General features: G+C 36.3%; 1 protein-coding gene across 9 annotated transcripts in view; it reads right to left on the reverse strand.

Annotated features, from left to right (window-relative positions):
• Positions 1 to 25,560, reverse strand: part of DLG1 (discs large MAGUK scaffold protein 1) — a 266,358-nt gene that overhangs the window by 99,821 nt on the left and 140,977 nt on the right. For all 9 annotated transcript variants that reach the window (XM_013963634.2, XM_013963625.2, XM_013963629.2 and 6 more), the window contains 3 exons: positions 21,094 to 21,147; positions 7,157 to 7,207; positions 4,266 to 4,390 (listed from right to left, as the gene is read on the reverse strand). In XM_013963634.2, coding sequence (XP_013819088.1) covers positions 4,266 to 4,390; positions 7,157 to 7,207; positions 21,094 to 21,147 — 230 coding nt within the window. The remainder of the gene's footprint in view (positions 1 to 4,265; positions 4,391 to 7,156; positions 7,208 to 21,093; positions 21,148 to 25,560) is intronic.

A 25,560-nucleotide genomic window follows, 5' to 3' on the forward strand; every position in this document is an offset into this window, starting at 1 on the left:
AGGCTATACATGACAAACCCACAGCAAACATTATTCTCAACGGTTAAACACTGAAAGCATTTCCTCTAAGATCAAGAACAAGGGTGCCCACTCTTGCCACTATTATTCAACAAAGTTTTTGGAAGTCCTAGTCATAACAAGCAGAGAAGAAAAAGAAATAAAAGAAATCCAAATTGGAAAAGAAGAAATAAAACTGTCACTGTTTGCAGATGACACGATACTATACATAGATAGAGCCACCAGGAAACGATTAGAGCTAATCAATGAGTTTAGTAAAGTTGCAGATACAAAATTAATACACAGAAACCTCTGCATTTCTATGCACTATCAATGAAAAATCAGAAATAGAAATTAAGGGAACAATCCCATTTACAACTGCAACAAAAAGAACAAAATACCTAGACATAAATCTGCCCAAGGAGGCAAAAGACCTATATGCAGAAAACTAGAAGACACTAATGAAACAAAATCAAAGATAACACAAAGATGGAGAGATACACCACATTCTTGGATTAGAAGAATCAACATTGTGAAAATGACTATACTAACCGAAAACAATCTACAGATTCAACGAAATTCCTATCAAATTACCAATGGTATTTTTCACAGCATTTTTGAGTTGACCAAAAAGTTGGTTCTGATTTTTCCCTAAGACTGTATGGAAAAACCCAAACAAACTTTTTGGCCAACCCAATAGAAAAATTTTGTTAACAATTTATATGGAAACACAAAAGACTCTGAAAAGGACTTCCCTGGTGGTCCAATGGTTAAGAATCTGCCTGCCAAGGCAGGAGACACAGGTTTGATCCCTGGTCAGGAAAGATTTCATGTGCCATGGAGCAACTAAGCCTATGTGCCAAAGATGCTGAAACCAACGTACTCTAGAGCTGGTGCTCTTCAACAAGAGAAGCCCCTGAAATGGGAAGTGTAGCTCCCACTCATTGCAACGAAAAGTAGACTCCACTCACCAAAACTAGAGAAGCCCAGCAATGAAAACCTAGCAGAGCCAAAAGTAAATTAATTTAAAAAAGACTCCAAATAGCCAAAGCAATCTTGAGAAAGAAAAATGGAGCTGGAGGCATCAGGCTCCCTGATTTACACTATACTACAAAGCTACAGTAATCAAGATAGTATGGTATTGGCACAAAAACAGAAATACAGATCAATGGAACAAGATAAAAAGCCCAGAGATAAATCCATGCACCTAAGGGTACACCTTATCTTTGACAAAAGGAGGCAAGAATATACAGTGGATAAAACACTGTCTCTTTAATAACGTATGCTGGGAAAACTGGACAACTATATGTAAAAGCATGAAATCAGAACATTTCCTAACACCAAGGACAAAAATAAACTCAAAATGGATTAAAGACCTAAATGTAAAGTCAGACATTATAAAACTCTTGGTGGAAAACATAGGTAGAACACTCTCTGACATAAATCGCAGCAAGATGCTCTTTGATCTACTTACTAGAGTAATAGGAATAAAAATAAATAAATGAGACCTAATTAAACTTAAAAGCTTTTGCACAGCAATGAAAACCATAAAAAAAAGAAAAAGACAACCCTCAGAATGGGAGAAAATATTTGCAAATGAAACAACTGAAAATGGATTAATCTTCAAAATACACAAGGAGCTCATGCTCAAAACCAAAAAAACCTCAAACTATCCAATAAAAAAATGGGTAGAAGACCTGAACAGACATTTCTACAAAGAAGATATATATAGATGGCTAACAAACATATAAAAAGTTGCTCAACTTCACTAATTATTAGACAAATACAAATCAAAACCACAACAAGGTATCATCTCACACCAGTCAAAGTGGTCATCATCAAAAGATCTACAAACAATAAATTTTGAAGAGGGTGTGAAGAAAGGGAACTCTCTTGTACTGTTGGTGGGAATGTAAACTGATACAGTCATGATGGAGAACAGTATGGAGGTTCCTTAAAACACTAAAAAGTAGAACTGCCATAATACCCAACAATCCCACCACTGGGCATACAGCCTGAGAAAACCGTAATAGAATATACATGTACCCCAATGTTCACTGCAGCACTATTTACAACAGCCAGAACATGGAAGCAACTGCTATGTCCAGCAACAGATGAATGGGTAAAGAAGATGTGGTACATACATATAATGGAACATTACTCCACCGTCAAAACACAATTAACATATTTCAAGTGATCACGCTAAACTTCTATAATGTATCAAATTAAGTTTACAGAAAAGAAATTCTATATCCAAAGACAGTGATACCTTACAGTTAGTACTACAGGTCAGTTCTCCAGTGGAACAAATGGAACATTTTAATTTTCATACAAGAAGCACAAATAAAAGGCAAATAACAGAATCAGGAAGTATATGCCTATATTTATATGAATGTTCAAATTATTAACTTTATATCTAACTTCATTAATATACCACTTGTCATATTCAGTGAGAAGTCTAGAAACTGAAGAGCTACATAAGGCACCAATAGCCTTACAATAAAATACTGTTTCTCACAGACCATATAAAATCTTTAGTTCTAAAACTTTTAGAAAACTGTCACCATGTGTAAAAAACAACAAACAAGGCAACAGGAAAAGTGCCACAATCTATGACCTAAGATTGTGTCTAAGGAAGCAACAAAGATGCCAAAGATCTTTGCTTAACAAGATACTAAGGATATCTTCTGAAATGAAACATTAAACAAAAGACCAGTTACTTACATTTATTTAATTTAGAAAACAGGTTAATTCATTTAAAGTTTGCATTAATCTTTTCTTTTTGTGGTGTGTGTGTGTGTGTGTGTGCGTGTTATTCGCTCAGTCTTGTCCAACTCTTTGTGATCCCATGGACTATAGCCCACCAGGCTCATTTGTCCATGGGATTCTCCAGACAAGCATACTGGAGTGCATAGCCATTCCCTTCTCCAGGGAATCTTCCCAACCCAGGGATCAAACAACCTAGGTCTCCTGCACTGCAGGCAAATTCTTTACCACCTGAGCCACCAGGTATGAGATAAAAACTCAGGATATATCAATATATGATTCCCTACCCTGCTTATCTAAGTTATATGCAGAGTACATCATAAGAAACGCTGGGCTGGAAGAAGCACAAGCTGGAATCAAGATTGCCAGGAGAAATATCAGTAACCTCAGATATGCAGATGACACCACCCTTATGGCAGAAAGTGAAGAGGAACTAAAAAGCCTCTTGATGAACGTGAAAGAGGAGAGTGAAAAAGCTGGCTTAAAGCTCTTAACATTCAGAAAACTAAGATCATGGCATCTGGTCCCATCACTTCATGGGAAATAGATGGGGAAACAGTGGAAACAGTGTCAGACTTTATTTTTTGGGGCTCCAAAATCACTGCAGATGGTGACTGCACCCATGAAATTAAAAGCCGCTTACTCCTTGGAAGGAAAGTTCTGACCAACCTAGATAGCATATTGAAAAGCAGAGACATTGCTTTGCCAACAAAGCTCCATCTAGTCAAGGCTATGGTTTTTCCAGTAGTCATGTATGGATGTGAAAATTGGACTGTGAAGAAAGCTGAGCACTGAAGAAGTGATGCTTTTGAACTGTGGTGTTGGAGAAGACTCTTGAGAGTCCCTTGGACTGCAAGGAGATCCAACCAGTCCATCTTGAAGGAGATCAACCCTGGGATTTCTTTGGAAGGAATGATGCTAAAGCTGAAACTCCAATACTTTGGCCGCCTCATGCAAGAGTTGACTCATTGGAAGACTCTGATGCTGGGAGGGATTGGGGGCAGGAGGAGAAGGGGACGAGGATGAGATGGCTGGAGGGCATTACCGACTCGATGGACGTGAGTTTGGGTGAACTCCGAGAGTTGGTGATAGACAGGGAGGCCTGGCGTGTTGCAATTCATGGTGTCACAAAGAGTTGGACGTGACCGAGCGACTGAACTGAACTGAAACTTAAGTAAGTTTATACATATTCCCCACCCAGAAAATAACTGAAAATACAATGGGAAATCTACAATTTCTACACATTTGTTCAGAAATATTTAAATTATTAATCAAAATTATTATTCAAAATGTTTAATTTCTAAGATAAAACTGAATTCCTAAATGAAAAAAGGGAAACAATGCTTAAAGCACAATTATCTCATTCATTCATTTGATATTTGAGCATCTACCTTATGTTAGTTATTAGGATAATGTTTCTTATCTGTATTTATTCATTGTTTATTTTTTCTCAAGAAAAAGATACAAAGATTTGGTATCACAACATCAAGTACAAAACATACCGCAATCTTCCATCTTGGGCAGCTGCTCCCCCTGCAATAATTTTAGTAATGAAAATACTTGAGTCATCTCCAATGTGTGGGTTGTCTGTACCTCCTGCAATGCTGAAACCAAGCCCTGAATTTCCCTGGGAATAGAGGGGGAAAAATTGACATTGAAAATAAATTATTGATAGGTTCCTGTCACTATAGGACCTAGAAACTGTACTAACATAGGCAACATGCATATAAAGGCATATATATATATATATATGGAATATGATGATTTTTAAATTAAAAAATATAAGGAAAGCTATTATTTTCTCTGAATCCAGGGGTATTACTGCTGAATAGATGAGGCTGAAGAGGTACCGAGTACTTTCAGAGTTTAGTCTACAATTCTTTCTTAAAAGTATGCATAGCTCATCCTTGTAGAGATGTCACTATTTAGGTCTCTTTCCCCGAGACTGCATCCAGCTCATGTTTGGTAAGCTAAATTGATCCCAAGAGGAAAACACTTAAGTGATCCTTGTGCTGCTGTTATTTCCAAGTAGGTAATATTGATATATCAGTTCAGCCTTTTAAGAAGAGGGTACTTGGTGGGGCTTTGCTTCTGCTAACTTTGCCATCAACTTATTTTAAAATTACCAAATTGTATCAGCTAAATAACATTGCCATCATCCTTGAGGTGTTTAACCAAGAAACCTACCTGACTAGCAAAAGGCATTTTTTAAATACTGAAAGTCTAACTGGAGAATTTAACATTGGTAAGCTTTCTTGACAGCAAAGTTAATTTTGCCAAAGCAGCATTGCTTCTTGTTCATTTTATGTACTGATTTTTCAATAATATTTTCTTTGAAGGAACGGTTCTCTACTGGTACACAAAGAAAAACTGATCTCAAAGGTATTAGACATTTATTTTTTCAAGAATGATTTAACTTTGGTTTTTAGTAGGCTCAAATAAGTGGGTATATCTGGATATATTACTAAACTGTATAAAATACCTTAAAATTCCACTCAATTATCATAGTCTTAAAATTCTATTTTAACAAAATAAATTTTCCAGTCTAAACTAAGAGTTACTAAAGTGGTAGTAAATAGTATCAAAAGGTTGTATGGGGACACCAAGATACTCAGGTATTCTTTTTTATTTGCTTTACAAAATCAAGATATAATTACAAATAATTTTGTGTAGGTTTAAGGTATACAACATGTTGACTTGATACATTTATATAGAACAATATGATTACCACTTTATTTAGCTTACTTTATTTAGATTACTACTTTATGTACTAGCTTTATTTAGCCAACACCTCTATGAGGTCACATAATTGTCATTATTTTTTATGGTGAGAACATTTAAGAACTAGTCTCTTGCAATTCTGAAGTATATCATACAGTATTGTTGACTATAGTCACTACACTGTGCATATAAGAAGTCTGGAACTTATTCATCATCTAGTTCCAAGCTTGTACACTTTAACAATGTCTCCCTAATTCCTGGTATTCAAGTCCTTTAATCAGTGAAAAATACAATGTACAGTTCTGACTAAAAGAATTTAAAAGGTACTAGGAAAAAATGAAAACATGAATGAGGTAAAAAGTTAGGATTATGTCAAGAAATCTCAATAAAGCGGGGGGAAAAACCAAAATGCCACATTAAAATGTGCATAATACATTAATATTGTTTACCTGTAACACTCAGTCAGCTACCTCACTTGAATAGGTGGCCCAAATCCAGGTAAACAGGCAGTAAAAAATCTATTACACATGTAAAAGACTCTCTGAGGTCTATTTTCACTCAGTTTATCTGACGATAAGCATAAATCTAGTCCTTTACGAACATTAAATATACAGATATTCAGTTATTTAGAAAAGTCACTTATGTAAAGCACCTCATTTTCCAAAAAATGATGGTCAGACAAGGTGGCACTGCTAAAATATAGCATCAACTGAATGCAGATATTCTTAAGGGGAAAATATATCAAGAAAATTCACATATGTGAATTGTGAGTGCACGTGCTTGAGCTTAGTTGTGTCTGACTCTTTTTGACCCCATGGACTGTAGCCCACCAGACTAGTCTGTCCATGGGATTCTCCAGGCAAGAATACTAGAGTGGGTTGCCATTCCCTTCTCCAGGAGATCTTCCCAACCCAGGGATTGAACCCACATTTCCTTCATCTTCCTACATCTGAATTGCACCTGTAAGTTATTTTCTGACTAGGGGAATGCATAATAAGAAAGTTTTCAGTAAGGTCTTTTCCAGTAAATCTATGGTTATTATTTTTCTAGGAAACAAAACTGATACAATGATCAAGTTACTAGCTCAAGAGACAAAATACTCATTTAAAATAAGTAATACTTCATTATATGAAAACTATTAAAAACTGAGAAAATTTGAGATATTGTCAGTCTAGAGGAGCACAAGGAGACATAATAACTAAATGTAATATGGTATTCCAGATAGGATCCTGGAGGAGAAAAACAAAGTAAGGAAATTCAAATAAAAGTATAAACTTTCATTGATAATAACGTATCAGTGTTACTTCACTGGTTGAAACAAATGTATTTTAGTAATGTAAGATGTTAATAAATAGGTGAAACTGAGTCTAGGGTAAATGGAAACTCTCTGTACTACTTTTCTACGAATCTAAAAATTTTAAATGAAAGTTTATTTTTAAAAAAAGTTCTTAAAGGAAAGCAACATGTTCATACATGTTCAAAAGCAACATGAAAATACCACAGCTAATTATATGATATGTGGACTTATTAAAGAAACTAATATTATTACACGGTTCTGCTTTTGAAAGATGATCTTCCTTAGATTCTATATGAAAGAGCAGCATATTTAAAGAGTTCTTTAAAGAAACAGATTTATTTTCATAAAAGCTTAAGATAATGAATAGGCTTTTACCCTTTCAAGTGTGATTTCTTCATATTCATAATCTGCATCAGTGCCATTAACCTAGTAGGGAAAAAAGTAGCACAGAAATTTAGAATGTAAAATTTAAAATGACAAGACAATTTTTGTATGATTTCTTTTTTTCCCACTTTTTTTTTTAAATGGAAGGATAACTGCTTTATAGAATTTTGTGTTTTTTGTCATACATCAAGAATCAGCCATAGGTAGACCCATGTCCCTTCTCTTCCGAACCTCCCTCCCACCTCCCTCCCCATCCCACCTTCCAGACTGTCACAGAGGCCCTGTTAAATGAAAGCCTGCTAAATGTGATAGTAATCAAATAACATAGCTCGATTCTATTAATTTTGGGAAAGATTTTCAAGGAATGGAACAGTGCAAACGTGATTAATGACATTTATGATACTGTGCCTTTCAAATACAGAAAGGGTACACTCAGCTTTTAATACTTACTGAACTCTTGATCCTCTTCTTCGCTTTAATGCACACATCTAATTAGCTTCCAATTCCTACTGACTTAAATACTTCAGTTGTTCCTGAACACCATCACCTCTCCATTTTCATTTCTATCACTTTGGCTCGAGTTGTTATTCATCCCTTCTGGGCTACAGCAAATGTAATCTACTCCAACTCTTAGATTACTATTCTTCACTGCTCAAATCATTCTAATGCGTTTTACACAGATGGATCTTCCTGGAACCCATGTATCACATACTTTCTCCAAAATTCTCTGAAACTCTCATACAAGGCTCTGTATGAACTGACCCAAATCATGACTCAACTTCATTCCTAACATGTATCTGCCCTCTTCATGGGCCTTATATACCATTAAACTTAAATGATTTGCTCTGTCCTTTACATATCCTTCAAGTTCTCACCTTTATAATCTTTCTGGTGATATGAAACTGAGCAAAGTAATCTCATAAATCAAATATGGATTGTGATAAACTGAATCTCTAGATGCCTCCTATCTTCCATCCTTAGTGCTCTTCTGCAATATGGTTAAACCACCCTACCATCAAGAGATGTTATCTCTTTCCCTTTCCCTTGGATCTAGGCAGGTTCTAGATGACTTCTGCTAAAAAGAGAGTGGCACAAATAATGCTCTGCGATTTTGGAATCTAGGTCATGTGATGCCTTGTAGTGTCCGCCTTGTTATAAAGAATGCACCTTCTACGAATTCAGAAGCTGTAATGTGAGGAAGCTCAAAGACCCTACGAGGTGATTCAAATGAAGGAGCATCAAAGACCTTTGGCCAAAAGCCCCAGCTGCACTTCTACCCAGCAACTGGCATTTGACTGTTGGCCATGGTCAATGAGGCTGTTTTGGGTCTTCCAGTCTTTTTCCATGTCCCAGCCAAGATCATGAGAAACAAAACTATCCAATTAATCCAGAAAATCATGAGAAATAATTATTTTAAGCCACTGTGTTTCACGGTGGCTTGTTATACAGCAATAGAATAATGAAACAACAGAAGAATGAAATCTATGTAAGCCACTTTTTTTTCTTTACCATACTGTAAGAAAGCAACCCCTAATTCAGGTTCAATTCATGAGACAATAACATCATTAAACACATTCAAACTGGGCTTCTAAATGCCATGAATACATTATCAAAACCACAAATTACCATTTCATTACTGTAAAAGAACAAAAAAACGATGGTGTAATATTTTCAAAAGCAATATGGTTTCCAGGAAAATGACAAAATGGGTGATAAGTTTTCTTTTTGTAGTATCTTTACAAAATGTGGCTTTCAACAGGAAAAATATGCTTGGCTAATGGGTTTATCACTCTCAATAGGACAAGGTGAGAGGGAAACAAGAAATAAAATTAGAGAAGAGAAATAAAATTAAATCAATCTTTAGACAAAATAATATATTACTGACAAAATATTTGAGTTTTTTTCCTCATCCTCAAAAACAGAAAAGCATAGATTTAAAATACTTCATGAGAACTGTCATTGCTAGTACTTTCTAGGTTTAGAATTTAGTCCTAGTAACAAAATGGGATTCTATATTAAGGATGAAGCTGTAAGCTGGAGAAGTGGATTGGGGCCTGATTGTGAAACATCTTGAATGTTTTCCTGATGTATGGAAAATATTCTTGGAAATTTTGGAGCATCAAGTAGGTTTAACTGTTTTCCAGAAAAAGAACCATGGCAGTGTGAACACAAAGGGAAGAGATATTAGAGAAAAGTAAATTGGTAAAGAAGTTATGGAAATAATTTTGATAAAAGGCAAAATTTCTAAAGATACTTAAGAATAGGCAGTAAATTTCTAATTATAAAAAAATCTTAGTATTAGCAGAAAAAAATTCATGAAGTCATAACTAAGAACAACTTATCTATAATCAACTTGACTAGGAAAAAAAATCAGATTATATAACATATACCAAGGTGAGTTGTGTTCCACTCCCCTGATATAATTTGCAGCTTCCCTGGTGGCTCAGCTGGTAAAGAATTCACCTGCTATGTGGGAGACGTGGGTTTGATCCTTGGGTTGAGAAGATCCTCTGGAGAAGGGTATGGTTGGTTACCCACTCCAGTATTCTGGCCTGGAGAATTCCAAGGACTGTATAGTCCATGGGGTTGCAGAGAGTCAGACATGACTGAGAGACTTTCACTTTTCAATATGATTGGGGACAAGAACTACACTTTTACCGAAATGCTGTTTTATAATATATTTTATTATCTGTGGAGAAATCGCTCCAAATTGCTCTTAATTTTTACTTGGTTGTTTTTGAGTTTTTAACTTTTCTATATCAAACTGTCCAAAAGAAGTTTCTGTGATGATGTAAGTGTAATATAATCTGTCTGGTCCAATACAGCAGTTCCTTACCCACAAGTGACTACTGAGTGCTTGTAATGTGACTACTGCCAGCAGGAAAACTATAAATATCATTGAATTTTAATCAATATAAATTTAAATATCAACATGTGGCTAGTGGCTTGCAATTCTGGAAGATGTAGCTCTAAGTGAATCATTAAATCTAACTATATCCTTCCAAAATACAGGCACATATTCTCTTTTTAATCTCTCCTCCTTCCCCCTTTCCTTTCTCCTCCCCCGACTCCAAATACACATTCTCTTTTTTGGTGCTATGATTGGCACTATACCAGATTTACAGATTTATCTGGAAAAAACAATGATCTCTACTTTATCTTTCTGTTCTGCAACAAAAACTGCTCTGTACTTAAGTATTCCTCTATACCATCAATAAGTTTCACAGCTTTCTTACAACAAACTATATACATTTCCTGTTGTGTCTGACTCTCTGTGACCCCATGGACCGCAGACCACCAGTCTTCTCTGTCCATGGAATTCTCCAGGCAAGGATACTGGAGTGGGTTGCAATTTCCTTCTCCAGCGGGTATTCGTCCTGACCCAGGGATCAAACCCAAATCGCAGACAGATTCTCTACTGTCTAAGCCACCAGACAGTATGTGGCTTCAAGTTGATTGCTAGGTATTTCATATTTCACTGGTTTTTGCTAGTATATTTGAATACCATTCACTGTTTAAGTTGTTTTAGCTTTTTAGAAAAATATAATTTTCTTCAATTATAGATGATATGCCATAAAGAATACAGATGTCCTTGGCCCCTTATTCCTAAAGATTAAAATTTTCTAAAAAGCTTGCATTAATATATCCAAACAGGACAGACAAATCTAATACATAATAGATATTAAAACTCTCCAAATAAAGATACAAAGAAGTCTAACTGAAGACTTCTCCGTCATTTAAGGTTCATTTCAGTAATACTTTTCAAACTATAAAGTAATACATTAAAATTCAAGATTTTGCCTATTAACACTCATACAACTCACTGTGTGATTGTGATTGTGGAAGTTGTTCAGCTGCATCTGACTCTTTGCAACCCCATAGACTACACAGTCCATGGAATTCTCCAGGCCAAAATACTGGAGTGGATAGCCTTTCCCTTCTCCAGGGGATCTTCCCAACCCAGGGATCGAACCCAGGTCTCCCATATTCTAAGGCAATTAAAAATCTCAAAAGTATATACCATCATAAGGTAAGAACCTAAAAATAAAAATGTTCTAGGAAGAAAATGTTCTTCCTAATGAAAACTCAACATTAATAAATACAAAATGTTAACCCTGAAAGAATTTACTCATGAATTTTTCCTAAAGAAAGAACAGCCATTTAGGTCAACTTTAAAATAATATAGTTATTAATTAAACGTACAGAAAAACTGAAGCTTTCATTGCATGGACTATAGCCAGCCAGGCTCCTCTGTCCATGGAATTCTCTAGGCAGGGATACTGGAGTGGCCAAAGAACTGAGATTCCACTAGCTGTTTGTTATGGAATTAAAGGGGATTAAAACAAACACAAAAACAAAAATGAAAACAAGAAACAAAAGACAACTGGTAAATACAAAATCAGACAAACAACAACAAAAACAAAGAAACATACACATACACGAAAAACTGAAACAGAATTAACAAACGATTTATCTCCAAAATATACAAATAGCTCATGCAGCTCAACACCAGAAAAACAAACAACCCAATCAAAAAGTAGCCAGAAGACCTAAACAGACCTTTCTCCGAAGACGACATACAAATATGCTAACAGACAAGTGAAAAGATGCTCAACATCACTCATTATTAGAGCAATGCAAATCAAAGCTACAATGAAATATATCCTCCCACCGGTCAGAATGACCACCAGCAGAAATTCTATAAACAATAAATTCTGGAAAGGGTGTGGAGAAAAGCGAACCCTCTTGCACTGCTGTTGTGATTGTAAATTGATGCAGTCACTATAGAGGACAGTATGGAGATTCCTTAAATATCTAGGAATAAAAGGACTATATGACCCAACAATCCCACTACTGGGCAAATATCCTGAAAAATCATAATTGAAAGACACATGTACCCCAGTGTTCACTGCAGGACTATTTACAACAGCTAGGACATGGAAGCAACCCAGATATACATTGACAGATGAATGAATAAAGAAGCTGTGGTACATACATACAATGGATTATTTATTGTTGTTGTTCAGTCACTAGGTGGTGTCCATCTCTTTGGACCCCATGGACTGCAGCCCACCAAGCTTCCCTGTCCTTCACCATCTCCTGGAGCTTGCTCAAAATCATGTCCACTGACTTGGTGATGCCATTCAACCGTCTAGTCCTCCGTCGTCCCCTTCTCTTGCTTTCAATCTTTTCTAGCATCAGGGTCTTTTCCAATGAGTTGGCTCTTTGCATCAGGTGGCCAAAGTATTGGAATTTCAGCATCAGTTCTTCCAATGAATATCCATGACTGATTTCCTTTAGGATGGACTGGTTTGACCACCTTGAAGTCCAAGGGACTCTCAAGAGTCTTCTCCAACATCACAGTTCAAAAGCATCAATTCTTCTGTGCTCAGCTTTCTTTATAGTCAACTCTCACATCCATACATGACCACTGGAAAAACCATAGCCTTGACTAGACAGACCTAGCTCTGACTATATGGACCTTTGTTGGCAAAGCGATGCCTCTGCTTTTTAATATGCTGTCTAGAACTGCCAACTTGTCTTCCAAGGAGCAAGCACTTTTTAATTTCATGGCTGCAGTCACCATCTGCAGTGATTCTGGAGCCCAAGAAAATAAAAGTCTGTCAGTGTTTCCATTGTTTCCCCATCTATCTGTCATGAAGTGATAAAACCAGATGCCATGAACTTAGCTTTTTAAATGTTGACGTTTCAGCCAACTTTTTCACACTCCTCTTTCACCTTCATCAAGGCTCTACAGTTCCTCTTCACTTTCTGCTATAAAGGTGGTATCATCTCAATATCTGAGGTTTTTGATATTTCTCCTGGCAATCTTGATTCCACTTTGTGCTTCATCTAGCCCAGCATTTCATGTGATGTACTCTGCACATAATTTAAATAAGCAAGGTAACAATATACAGCCTTGAGGTACTCCTTTCCCAGTTTGAAACCAGTCTTTGTTTCATATCCAGTTCTAATTGATGCTTCTTACCTGCATACAGCTTTCTCAGGAGGCAGGTAAGGTAGTCTGGTATTCCCATCTCTTAAGAATTTTCCACAATTTGTTGTGATCCACACAGTCAAAGGCTTCAGCGTAGTCAATGAAGCGAAAGTATAGGTTTTTCTGGAATTCTCTTGCTCTTTCGATTATCCAATGGATGCTGGCCATTTGATCTCTGGTTCCTCTGCCTTTTCTAAATCCAGCTTGAACGTCTGGAAGTTCACTATTCACATACTGTTGAAGCCAGCATGCAGAATTTTGAGCATTACTTTGCTAGAATGTGAGATGAGTGCAACTGTGTGGTAGTTTGAACATTCTATGTCATTGCCTTTCTTTGGGATTGGAATGAAAACTGACTTTTTCCAGTCCTGTGGCCACTGCTGAGTTTCTCAAATTTGCTGGCATATTGAGTGCAGCACTTTCACAGCATCATCTTTTAGGATTTGAAATAGCTCAACTGGAATTCCATCACCTCCACTAGCTTTGTTCATAGTGATGCTTCCTAAGGCCCACCTGACCTCACACTCCAGGATGTTTGGCTCTAGGTGCGTGATCACACCATTGTGGTTATCTGGGTCATTAAGATCTTTTTGCATAGTACTTCTATATATTCTTGCCACCTGTTCTTAGTATCTTCTGCTTCCATTAGATCCATTATATTTCTGTCCTTTATTGTACCCATCTTTGCATGAAATGTTCCCTTGGTATCTCTGATTTTCTTGTCTTTCCCATTCTATTGTTTTCCTCTATTTCTTTGCATTGTTTCCTTCAGTTCAGTTCAGTTGCTCAGTCGTGTTTGACTCTTACAACCCCATGGACTGTAGCATGCCAGGCCTTCCAGTCCATCACCAACTCCCGGAGTTCACTCAAACTCATGTCCATTGAGTCGGTGATGCCATCCAATCATCTGATCCTCTGTCATCCCCTTCTCCTTCTGCCTTCAATCTTTTCCGGCATCAGGGTCTTTTCAATTGAGTCAACTCTTTGCATGAGGTGGCCAAAGTATTGGAGTTTCAGCTTTAACATCAGTGCTTCCAATGAATATTCAAGTCTGACTTCCTTTAGGATGGACTGGTTCGATTTCCTTGCTGTCCAAGGGACTCTCAAGAGTCTTCAACAACACCGCAGTTCAAAGCATCAATTCTTCGGTGCTCAGCTTTCTTTATAGTCCAACTCTCACATCCATACATGACTACTGGAAAAACCACAGCTTTGACTAGACGGACCTTTGTTGGCATTGTTCACTTAGGAAGGATTTTTTAAATCTCTGCTTGGTATTCTTTGGAACTCTGCATTCAGATGGGTATATCTTTCCTTTTCTCCTTTGCTTTTCACTTCTCTTCTTTTCTCATCTATTTGTAAGGCCTCCTCAAACAACCATTTTGCCTTTTTGCATTTCTTTTTCTTGGGGGTGGGGGGGAAATGCAAAAAGGAGTATTACTCAGCCACAAAAACACCACATTTGAGTTAGTTCTAATGAGATGGATAAACCTAGAGCCTATTATACAGAGTGAAGTAAGATACAAAAAGAAAGACAAATATCATATATTAACACACATATATATGAAATCTAGGAAGATGGTACTGATGAACCTATTTTCAGGGCAGTAATGGAGACAGAGACATAAAGAACAGACAATAGGACCCAGGGGAGGCGAAAGAGAGGGCGGGTAGGGTGAATGGACAGAGTAGCATAGAAACACATACATTATAATATGCAAAGTAGATAGCCAGTGGGAATTTGCTGTATAATGCCAGGAGCTCAAACAGGTACTCTGGACAACTTAGAGGTGTGGCAGGTGCAGGGAGGTTCAAGAGGGAGGGGACATGTGCATACCAAGGGCGGATTTATGTTGATGTATGGCAGAAACCAAGATAATACTCTAAAGCAATTATCTATCAATTAGAAAAAAAAAAAGAAACTGGAATGGTTAGTCATTCCCTTCTCCAGGGGATCTTCCTGACCCAGGGATAAAACCCACATCTGCAGATTCTTTACCATCTGAGCCACCAGAGAAGCCCTGTGTAAAGAAAGCTACCAAAGTAAAATTAAATGAATTGTCCTAATTTTTCTTTACTCCTTATGGTTTTACAGAAAATACAAAGGAATAGTTAGGAATTATTTCAACAAATTTCTTCATTTCTGCTTATTATCAGAACCAGGAAGACCTCTAGAATTTTTGCTTAATATCTTAGTATTTAGGAAAAGAACAGGATTTCAGAGAGAGAATCAAACCCAATGCCAATGAAATTATAGTATCAATTAATACTTAACACTGAGTTTAACACATCATACTTGATTGTACAAGAGTGAAAGCTTTCTTTCACCCAAGGATCAGGAACAAAATAAGAATGTTAGCTCTTGCAATTTCTATGAAACATTTTAATGGTGGTTTTAGCCATGGCAATTAGGCAAGAAAAATAAATAAAAGGCATCTTTATTGAAAAGAAAGAAATGAAAATATTTGTTTGTATATTACATGACCTTATGTAGAAAATCCAAAGGAATCTACAATAAGAACAAAAATCAGAACTAATTTATGAGTTCAGTAACACTGCAGGATAGATTAATACCCCCAAATCCATTATATTCCTGCTGCTAAGACACTTCAGTCGTGTCTGACTCTGTGTGACCCCATAGACAGCAGCCCACCAGGCTCCCCCGTCCCTGGGATTCTCCAGGCAAGAACACTGGAGTGGCCATTTCCTTTTCCAATGCATGAAAGTGAAAAGTGAAAGTGAAGTCACTTAGTTGTGTCTGACTCTTAGCGACCCCATCAACTGCAGCCTACCAGGCTCCTCCACCCATGGGATTTTCTAGGCAAGAGTACTAGAGTGGGGTGCCATTGCCTTCTCTGATATTCCTAAACACTAGCAATGAAAAATCCATACATAAAATTAAGAAAATAATTTCATTTATAATAGCATTAAAAGAATAAAATACTTAGGAATAAATTTAATTTAAAAAGAGTAAGACAAATCCATTGAAAATTTAAAATGCTGTGAACAAAATTGAAGATGTAAAGGAATGGATAAACAATATGTTCATGGACTAAGAGACATAATACTAATAAAATGACAATAATTCCCAGATACTGTATGCAATGTCTGTTGCAACTGTTTAGTCGTTAAGTCCAACTATCTGTGACCCCATGGACTGTAGCCCACCAGGCTCCTCTGTTCATGGGATTTCCCAGTAAAGAATTCTAGAGTGGGTTGCCATTTGTCTCTCAAAGGGATCTTCCCAAGCCGTGGACTGAACCCACATCTCCTGCATTGGCAGGTGGATTCTGGGTGGATTCTTTACCTCTCATCCACTGGGGATGCCCATGCCAATGCAGCGCTAGTTACCACAGCCAAAGGTGGAAATGACCCAAGAGACCATCAAGAGAAGGATGAATAAACAAAATGTAGTACATACATATAATGAAAAATAATTTGGCCATAAAAACGAATAAAGTTCTAACACATGCTACAACACAGGTGAACCTTCACCGTACTACTCCTAGTGAAAGCCAGACACAAAAAACTACTGTATGATTCCCTTTTTAAAAATTCTTATTGGAGTACAGTTGATTTACAATGTTGTGTTGGTTTCAGGTGTACATGTATGATTCTATTTATAAGAACAGTCCAGAAAAGACAAAGCCATAATGATAGAAAGTAGATTAATGCTTGTTAGGGGCAGAGGTAAGGGCAAAATGGGAGTGACTGCTAATGGGTACAGGGTTTCCTTACAAGGTGATAAAAATGTTATGGAATTTGAAAGTGGTGGTGATGGCACAATGCTGTGAATAAACTAAAACCACTGAACTGTATACTTTATAAGGGTGGATTTCGTGGTATGTAAATGTCTCAACATAAGAAAAAATTTAAGGTGAAAAAGCTGATATGAATTGAGATATACATTCAAGTTGAAACAATGAGTTAATATACTTTATGGTAACAAGCATTATGCTAACAAAGGATCAAAAAATTTATTAACACACCATGCTAGTGACAGTATGGGGTAAAAACATTAATAATTTAATAATTTTTGTTGAATCATAATGCTAGAAAGTATAATTTGGCAATAATGATCAAATCTAAAAATTGACACACTCTTTGAGAATCTATGTATACAAATATATTCAGATTATATAATTGCATATATACACAAAACATCCATACAAAAATTATCAGTGGAGCATTGGTTTTTGTATGGGAAAAGTTTGAAAACACATATATCCTTATTTATGCACAAAATAGTTATAAAAGGATATATATATACATGTTCTTTTAATGTATATCCTATACACTGCTGGATCATGGAAAAAGCAAGAGAGTTCCAGAAAAACATCTATTTCTGCTTTATTGACTATGCCAAAACCTTTGACTGTGTGGATCACAGTAAACTGTGGAAAATTCTGAAAGAGATGGGAATACCAGACGACCTGACCCGTCTCTTGAGAAATCTGTATGCAGGTCAGGAAGCAACAGTTAGAACTGGACATGGAACAACAGACTGGTTCCAAATAGGGAAAGGAGTATGTCAAGGCTATATACTGTCACCCTGCTTATTTAACTTCTATGCAGAGTACATCATAAGAAACGCTGGGCTGGAAGAAGCACAAGCTGGAATCAAGATTGGCAGGAGAAATATCAATAACCCCAGATATGCAGATGACACCACCCTTATGGCAGAAAGTGAAGAGGAACTAAAAAGCCTCTTGATGAACGTGAAAGAGGAGAGTGAAAAAGTTGCCTTAAAGCTCAACATTCAGCAAACAAAGATCATGGCACCCTGTCCCATCACTTCATGGGAAATAGATGGGGAAAACAGTGGAAACAGTGTCAGACTTTATTTTTTGGGGCTCCAAAATCACTGCAGATGGTGACTGCAGCCATGAAATTAAAAGACGCTTACTTCTTGGAAAAAAAGTTATGACCAACCTAGATAGCATATTCAAAAGCAGAGACATTACTTTGCCGACTAAGGTCCGTCTAGTCAAGGCTATGGTTTTTCCAGTGGTCATGTATGGATGTGAGAGTTGGACTGTGAAGAAGGCTGAGTGCCGAAGAATTGATGCTTTTGAACTGCGGTGTTGGAGAAGACTCTTGAGAGTCCCTTGGACTGCAAGGAGATCCAACCAGTCCATTCTGAAGGAGATCAGCCCTGGGATTTCTTTGGAAGGAATGATGCTAAAGCTGAAACTCCAGTACTATGGCCACCTCATGCGAAGAGTTGAGTCATTGGAAAAGACTTTGATGCTGGGAGGGATTTGGGGCAGGAGGAGAAGGAGACGGCAGAGGATGAGATGGCTGGATGGCAGCACTGACTTGATGGACGTGAATCTGAGTGAACTCCGGGAGTTGGTGATGGACAGAGAGGCCTGGCGTCCTGCGATTCATGGGGTGGCAAAGAGTCGGACACGACTGAGCGACTGAACTGAACTGACACACACACACACACACACACTAACATTTTATGCCTTAGGCACGAGGAACTAGAAGACTAGGAGTAGGGGTGAAGAAAGATTCTCGTTTCATTGGATATACTGCGGTATATATTGAATTTTATACAATGTATATGCATTACCTGTTCAATTAACTATTTAATTTTAGGAAGCATTTTGACAGCAGATGGTGGCGGGGGGGATATTGCAATAGCTGCAAGTTTTCTTAATTTTATTCATCAACTCTTAGCTAGTACTTAATGATCAGAACTTAACAAAGGAATAACAAGTAAGTTTAAAAGCCATTCTGGAACATATTTTAAATTTCAGAATTAAACTAATTAGCTACAAAGAATATTACTAAACATTTTACAGTGTTTTTCAAATATGATAAAGTAAAACAAAATCTTAAGAAAATGAAATTTATCTTATTGCCTTATGTAGAGAAAAGGGTTACTATATCAGGCCCAAGGCTGCTATGGCTAGAAGAGTCTTAGTTGGCATTTGAGAAATTGATTTTGGGAGCGTTCTCACCATTCCCTACCTGAAAGGGGTGTTTACTCTTGGCAAGACTTTGCAGAGACAATGAACTTTATGCTGAACACCTGTTTTTCTTCTGGGAGCTTGGAAATTTGGCATGTACTGGATATAGGGTGCCTATGTGAACAACCACCAATAAATAACTGTGGTGAAGCCCAAATAATCGGCTTCCCTGGGCAGAAAAACTGAACACTTATTGCTACATTTTCACTGCTAGGTGAAAACAGTGCTCTGTGGACCCCTCTTGGGAGGAAGACAGTAGAAGGAAATCTAAAGATGTATTCCTCTAGAGAAACAGCCTTATAATCTGACTATGGATCCTGACTTATTACATATAAATAAATCTTAGCCATAGGTATAAGGTGCTGAGCCTTGTGAGTCTTTCTAGAGAATTTCTCAACATGGGTAGTGAATGGGTTTAGAGACTTCCAACATATTCTGTTTAGCAGAAAAATTATTTTTTGAATAATGTGTCATAAAAACTAAGTTTGCTGTCTATATGTTAATCCTGCTTTTAATTTGTTGACATCTCTAAAATGCATGTGTATTTATTTTCTTTGTTGATATAGTTTTCTGTTAGTTCTTACATAGTAACCTTCCAGTTCAAAGGGTTTTAAAATAAAAATATTTACTATCTCTGCCCTTAAGCAAAACATAATTTAACAAAGGAACAAGTAAGGGATAAAATGTGAAGAACAAAAGTACAAACAAAATTCTTCTTAACTATTCAATATCAGTGTGAAAGGTGACACTGACTGAAGAGTACTTTTGGTTTGTATTATTATTTAAAGTTTTTAAAAATCTCCCCCAAATTTGCTATACCCATATAAATATACACAAAATATAAAGCCAAATAAAATGTTTTAAAGTACAGATGAAAATCGACTACAGTTTAAAAATGAGAGAAAAAAGATTTTTACAATCTATTACATTATGCACCATTTGATTTTTTTTTAATGCACAGGTATGCTGCTGCTACTGCTGCTACTAAGTTGCGTCAGTTGTGTTTGACTCTGTGGGACCCCATTGAGGGCAGCCCACCAGGCTCCGCTGTCCCTGGGATTCTCCAGGCAAGAACACTGAAGTGGGTTGCCATCTCCTTCTCCAATGCATCAAAGTGAAAGTGAAGTCACTCAGTCGTGTCCGACTCTTCGTGACCCCATGGACTGCAGCCTACCAGGCTCCTCTGTCCATGGGATTTCCCAGGCAAGAGTACTGGAGTGGGTGGGGTGCCATTGCCTTCTCCAGCACAGGTATAACTTCTACTTAAATATCTCCAAAGATACTTTGAAGTGAAGTGAAGTGAAGTCACTCAGTCGTGTCCGACTCTTTGAGACCCCATGGACTGTAGCCTACCAGGCTCCTCTGTCCTTGGGACTTTCCAGGCAATAGCACTGGAATGGATTGCCATTTCCTTCTACAGGGGATCTTCCCAACCCAGGGATTGAACTCGGGTCTCCCGCATTCTAGGCAGACGCTTTACCATCTGAGCCATTTAGGTGGAGTGAAAAATGTTAAGATTCTGCTGTTCTGGCTATTTATCTTTAGGAGAAAGAAGACTTTTTAACAAAAGGAGTTTAGAGAGAAGGAGTAATCAATTTAAAGTTACAAAGTGAACACATTCACTAAAAACACAGTCACTCAATTAGACTTTAAAAATGACTCTCTTGATTATATGGCATTGTGTAAATGACCACCGGTGAGAGAGAGCCCATAGTGAAAGATACTCATTTTAATTTAAAAATTAAATTTATTTCAACATTTCTGCTTTGTAAGAGCATGGGAAAACAAAAACTAAAAAGGATAGTATGTTTCATTTGCTTTAGCAATTACAGCTTAGTGACAGTAACATCATAAGTACAATGTATTAGAGAAAATAATGCTGTGATTTTGATATCTGTATGAAAACCTGAACAGGAAAAACAGAATTATATATGGTGATGAATGGAACTTACATAAGTTGTTGTTTCCAAGCTGTCTGTGTTGACCAGTACTGGAGGAGGATTTGCCTTAAAGAAAGAATTGTAAACATGTCAGGCTTAACAGGAAAATTGGTACATTACATATTCATGTTCACAAATATTAGAAGCATATGAAAGATTTGCTATTTCTCAAATTATGATTTTTATATGAAGTTTTCATATGTTAAACAATGTATCCAGTTTCTAGCACCAATGGAAAGAATTAGAAATATAGGCAGCTATTATATCTGCTTTTGAGAAATGAATGATTATTTCTGCTACAACAGAGATAATTTTGTTAAGATTTGCGAAGTTCACCAGTCTTCTCAAAAAATTCACAAATATTCTCTAATATCACTAAAAGCTCATCCCAAATTTCTTGGAAATCACTTCTTTTCTAGTCTCAAGGATCCCCTGAAGATTCCAACATTTCATCACCCAGAAAAATAATTCTGTCTCATACTGAACTGTGTTTAAACATTGGCGGAAAGGAGCCATAAAAAGAAATCCATCATAAACTTTAATTAGAAACACATTCAATGTAAAAGCCCTCAAATGTTATCAACTGCAATTACTGCTTTTCATCTGTTATCCTAGACCACTCACAGAACAACTAAGGGTCAACCACTCCCCACCCCACCAAAAGCACAAGCAGATTAACATAGATCTAATTAAGTTTAAGATGAAAAAAGCTTGGTTTTCTGCTTAAGCTGGAAAGCGTTTGTTATGAAGGTGCAACAAAATTTTAAAAATAAAATTTAATTATTACCAAATGAAAACCAGACCAAACATACTAGAAAACTGACGTGACTCCTCTTAAAATTCTTTCTTTTGTATATTTAAAAATATATAATTACCAAGTCAAATGACATTTTCAGAGAATCAAAGAGATGACTATCCTTTAAATAAATTTTAAGAGATATGCTTGCATAAATAATTGCACTGTATCCATCTAAGCTACATGAAGCAGCAAGTTAAAAATGAGTGGGGACAAGGATTATAATAAAGCACAGGGAACTATATTCAGTATATTAAAATAACCTATAATGGAAAATAATCTAAAGAAGATATATATACACATAACTAGGTCACTTTGCTGTACATCTGAAACAACAAAAAATCTTGAAAAAAACAAAATTAGTAGGGAATACTGTATTAAATACAAACATAATACTAGCTACTTTATGTGCAGCCCTACCTTTAACGGTAGTAGTCTATTTTCCAATGATTCAGTGAGAATCAAACCTAATACTATTTGTGAAACTGCTAAAAATACTATTTGTGAGAGACATTTGAGGTTTTATGAACATTAGGAATTATTCATTTCCCAATGACTACTGGGATCTCAAACTGATATTTTTAAATTAAAAAATTAATGGTACAACTTCAGCTTACATTGCTTAAGCAATTACAGAGGAAGGCAAGAAAGAACAAGGCTAATATTTAAACTTATAAAAGAAGCTATAATCTTTAAAAATTATGGCAAGAAAATCATCTGGCTTCCTCTGCTTATTACCAAAAATATAGTGGAAAAAGTTTGCTTTTACAAAAATCTAACTTATACCAAAATTATCACAACCCTAGCTGCTCATGATCACCAACTCATCATCACTGTATATGTTACCTTTTGATTCTAGTTACATAAAAATCTGGTATTAAAATACATAAAAATTATATAAAGTATTAAATTTCCTTCAAGATAGAATAATGACAATGAGAGATTAGGAGAAGGAGAGGTTATGGATCATGTAAGTGCATGAACTGAGGCATGCTGTAGTTGGGTGATAAGTATACATGGGAGTTCACTGTACTACTCCCTTTCTATTTGAACAGTTTTGAATTTTTTCATAAACTACAGCAAAATAATTATATTGAATCAAGTACTCAGCTTGTAAGAGGTTAATAATGAAGGCAGTTGTAAAATACTATGGGTTAAAGCTGTTATTAAGATATCAGCATTCACATCATAAAATTAATTTCAATTTTAAAGTTCAGTTCTGAAAAAAGAATACAGACTAGTAAAACTAATTTATAATTTTGGCTTAATGAATATGATTAGATAATTAATAATATGTACAATCAGTTTATTTGTAGATGTATCTTAGAAAGAATCTGAGTGAATGACCTCACCTGAAGGGAAAGCATAGACTTGAAACTGAACAGAAACTCAAATTGAGGATTAACAAGAATTTCATTCAAAACTAATGTCAGATTAAGCAATTTGAAAAGACCTATCACAAAATGTAGTCTAAAATAAGAGCCTATGTACATTCAGCTCAAGAAGCATGATCTGATGGCCTCAAGTTCAGCCACCAAAATAATGTTAAAAATATTTAAGACTGTGTTAGCAGAAGAGAATTAAAACATTTACCTTAAGATACATTATACTTTCACTTACTAATTTGAGGATTTCTAAATTCTTATATTATAGAATACAGAAATGGTATCTGACAAAGTAGTAATCCATCCCTCTCAAACTTGGAGGTGGTGGGAATGAGGTAGCCCAATGGGCTTGGAGGGTACAACTCAGAAAAACATACCTTAACACCAAAGCCAGAACAAGTACTTTAGATAGAAGAGATACAGAAAAATTTGGCCACGGAATCTGCTACTTTCAGATAGCTGAAATAAAGAGCATTAAAACAAAAAATACAGTAGCAAATTTGGCTAGTTTAAGACCTTGGTATCTATAACTAGGATGAGAGATAGCAGAACAGATAACATGGAATTACCAGCTTTACTTAGGGAGGAAACCAAGTAACAGCAACAAGACTTGAGGATAATCTATGTGAAAGTTACTTGTTAAGTTAGTCAAATAAGGTTACTTAAATAACCTGAAATGACACATCAAAAAGCATGATTCTAATGGCTGAGTAATACTCCATTGTGTATATGTACCACAGCTTTCTTATCCATTCATCTGCTGATGGACATCTAGGTTGCTCAGCCATTAAAAAGAATACATTTGAATCCATTCTAATGAGGTGGATGAAACTGGAGCCGATTATACAGAGTGAAGTAAGCTAGAAAGAAAAACACCAATACAGTATACTAACACATATATATGGAATTTAGAAAGATGGTAATGATAACCCTGTATGCGAGACAGCAAAAGAGACACAGATGTATAGAACAGTCTTTTGGACTCTGTGGGAGAGGGAGAGGGTGGGATGATTTGGGAGAATGGCATTGAAACATGTATCATATAAGAAACAAATCGCCAGTCTCGGTTCAATGCAGGAAACAGGATGCTTGGGGCTGGTGCACTGGGATGACCCAGAGAGATGGTAATGGGGAGGGAGGTGGGAGGGGGGTTCAGGATTGGGAACACGTGTACACCCATGGCGGATTCATGTTGATGTATGGCAAAACCAATACAGTGTTGTAAAGTAAAAGTAAAAAAAAAAAAAAAAAAAAAGGCATGATTCTAGATCTCTCTCTACCTCACTCTACCATTTAATGACTTTAAATATACAGGTAAATCACAAGTACTAATTATTGAAACTTATTTCTTCCATCTATAAAGAGACATGCCTTTAACCAAAAGGACTCTGTGACAATTCAGTAAGGTAATATTAAAAACAAAACAAAAAACTGTGTTGTAAACCACAGAAACCTATTGCTAATCCATTATACTTACTAATAGTATATTCCACTATATATGTCTCAACAATAATATATGTCTCAGACAATAATGAAATCCTATGATTCACTCAGAAATGGGGGGGCGGGTGATAGGAAAGGGGCAGGATATACCAGAAACAGAAACTAACCAACCCCTAAAAAATATGACCCACGAATTAATAATAAGGCTTAAGAAACACAGTTTTGATCATCCAACTTTTAGAATGTTATTTCATTAATAAAGGGCCTCATAAGTCTGCTGCTGTTAACATACTGCAGCATCCTAATCCAATTTCAGAGAACAATATTACACCTTAAAAATTTTGTGTTAAAATAATTCTAAGATTCAGTTATTCAAAAACAGGCCAAAATTAGTTTAGAAAATGCTTTTATGCTATATACTGTAGTTCTCCTTCTTAGCATTTATTGGGGTTTCATTATATTATTGGTTTAATATCTCTCTCTTTCTCCCCTACTAAATTATAAACAAGTATTTCTCCAATAAAAAACTCATAAACCCCAGAGAGTAGTACATCTTGGATTCTAATTTGGCACACACAGCATTGAAAGTTAACGCCATCACGTTAGTGACCACTATATATATATAAGTTAAAGTGACTGTAAAAACAAATAGGACGAATTCTGGAACAATGACAGATTAAAAAGTCCCACAAATTTGCTTCTCCACCTAGATGACGACTGTACTGGCAAAATGCAATTGTCAGTGTGACATAAGCATTTTGGAATTCTGTAGTCTATTGAGGGCTTGCAACTTCCAGAAGTTATTAGATGTCAAACTGTGGTTAATCCAGCAGTGTTGCAGCTACCCAATTCCCA

Source organism: Capra hircus, chromosome 1 (genome assembly GCF_001704415.2).
Source record: "Capra hircus breed San Clemente chromosome 1, ASM170441v1, whole genome shotgun sequence".
NCBI classification, from domain to species: Eukaryota; Metazoa; Chordata; class Mammalia; order Artiodactyla; family Bovidae; genus Capra; species Capra hircus.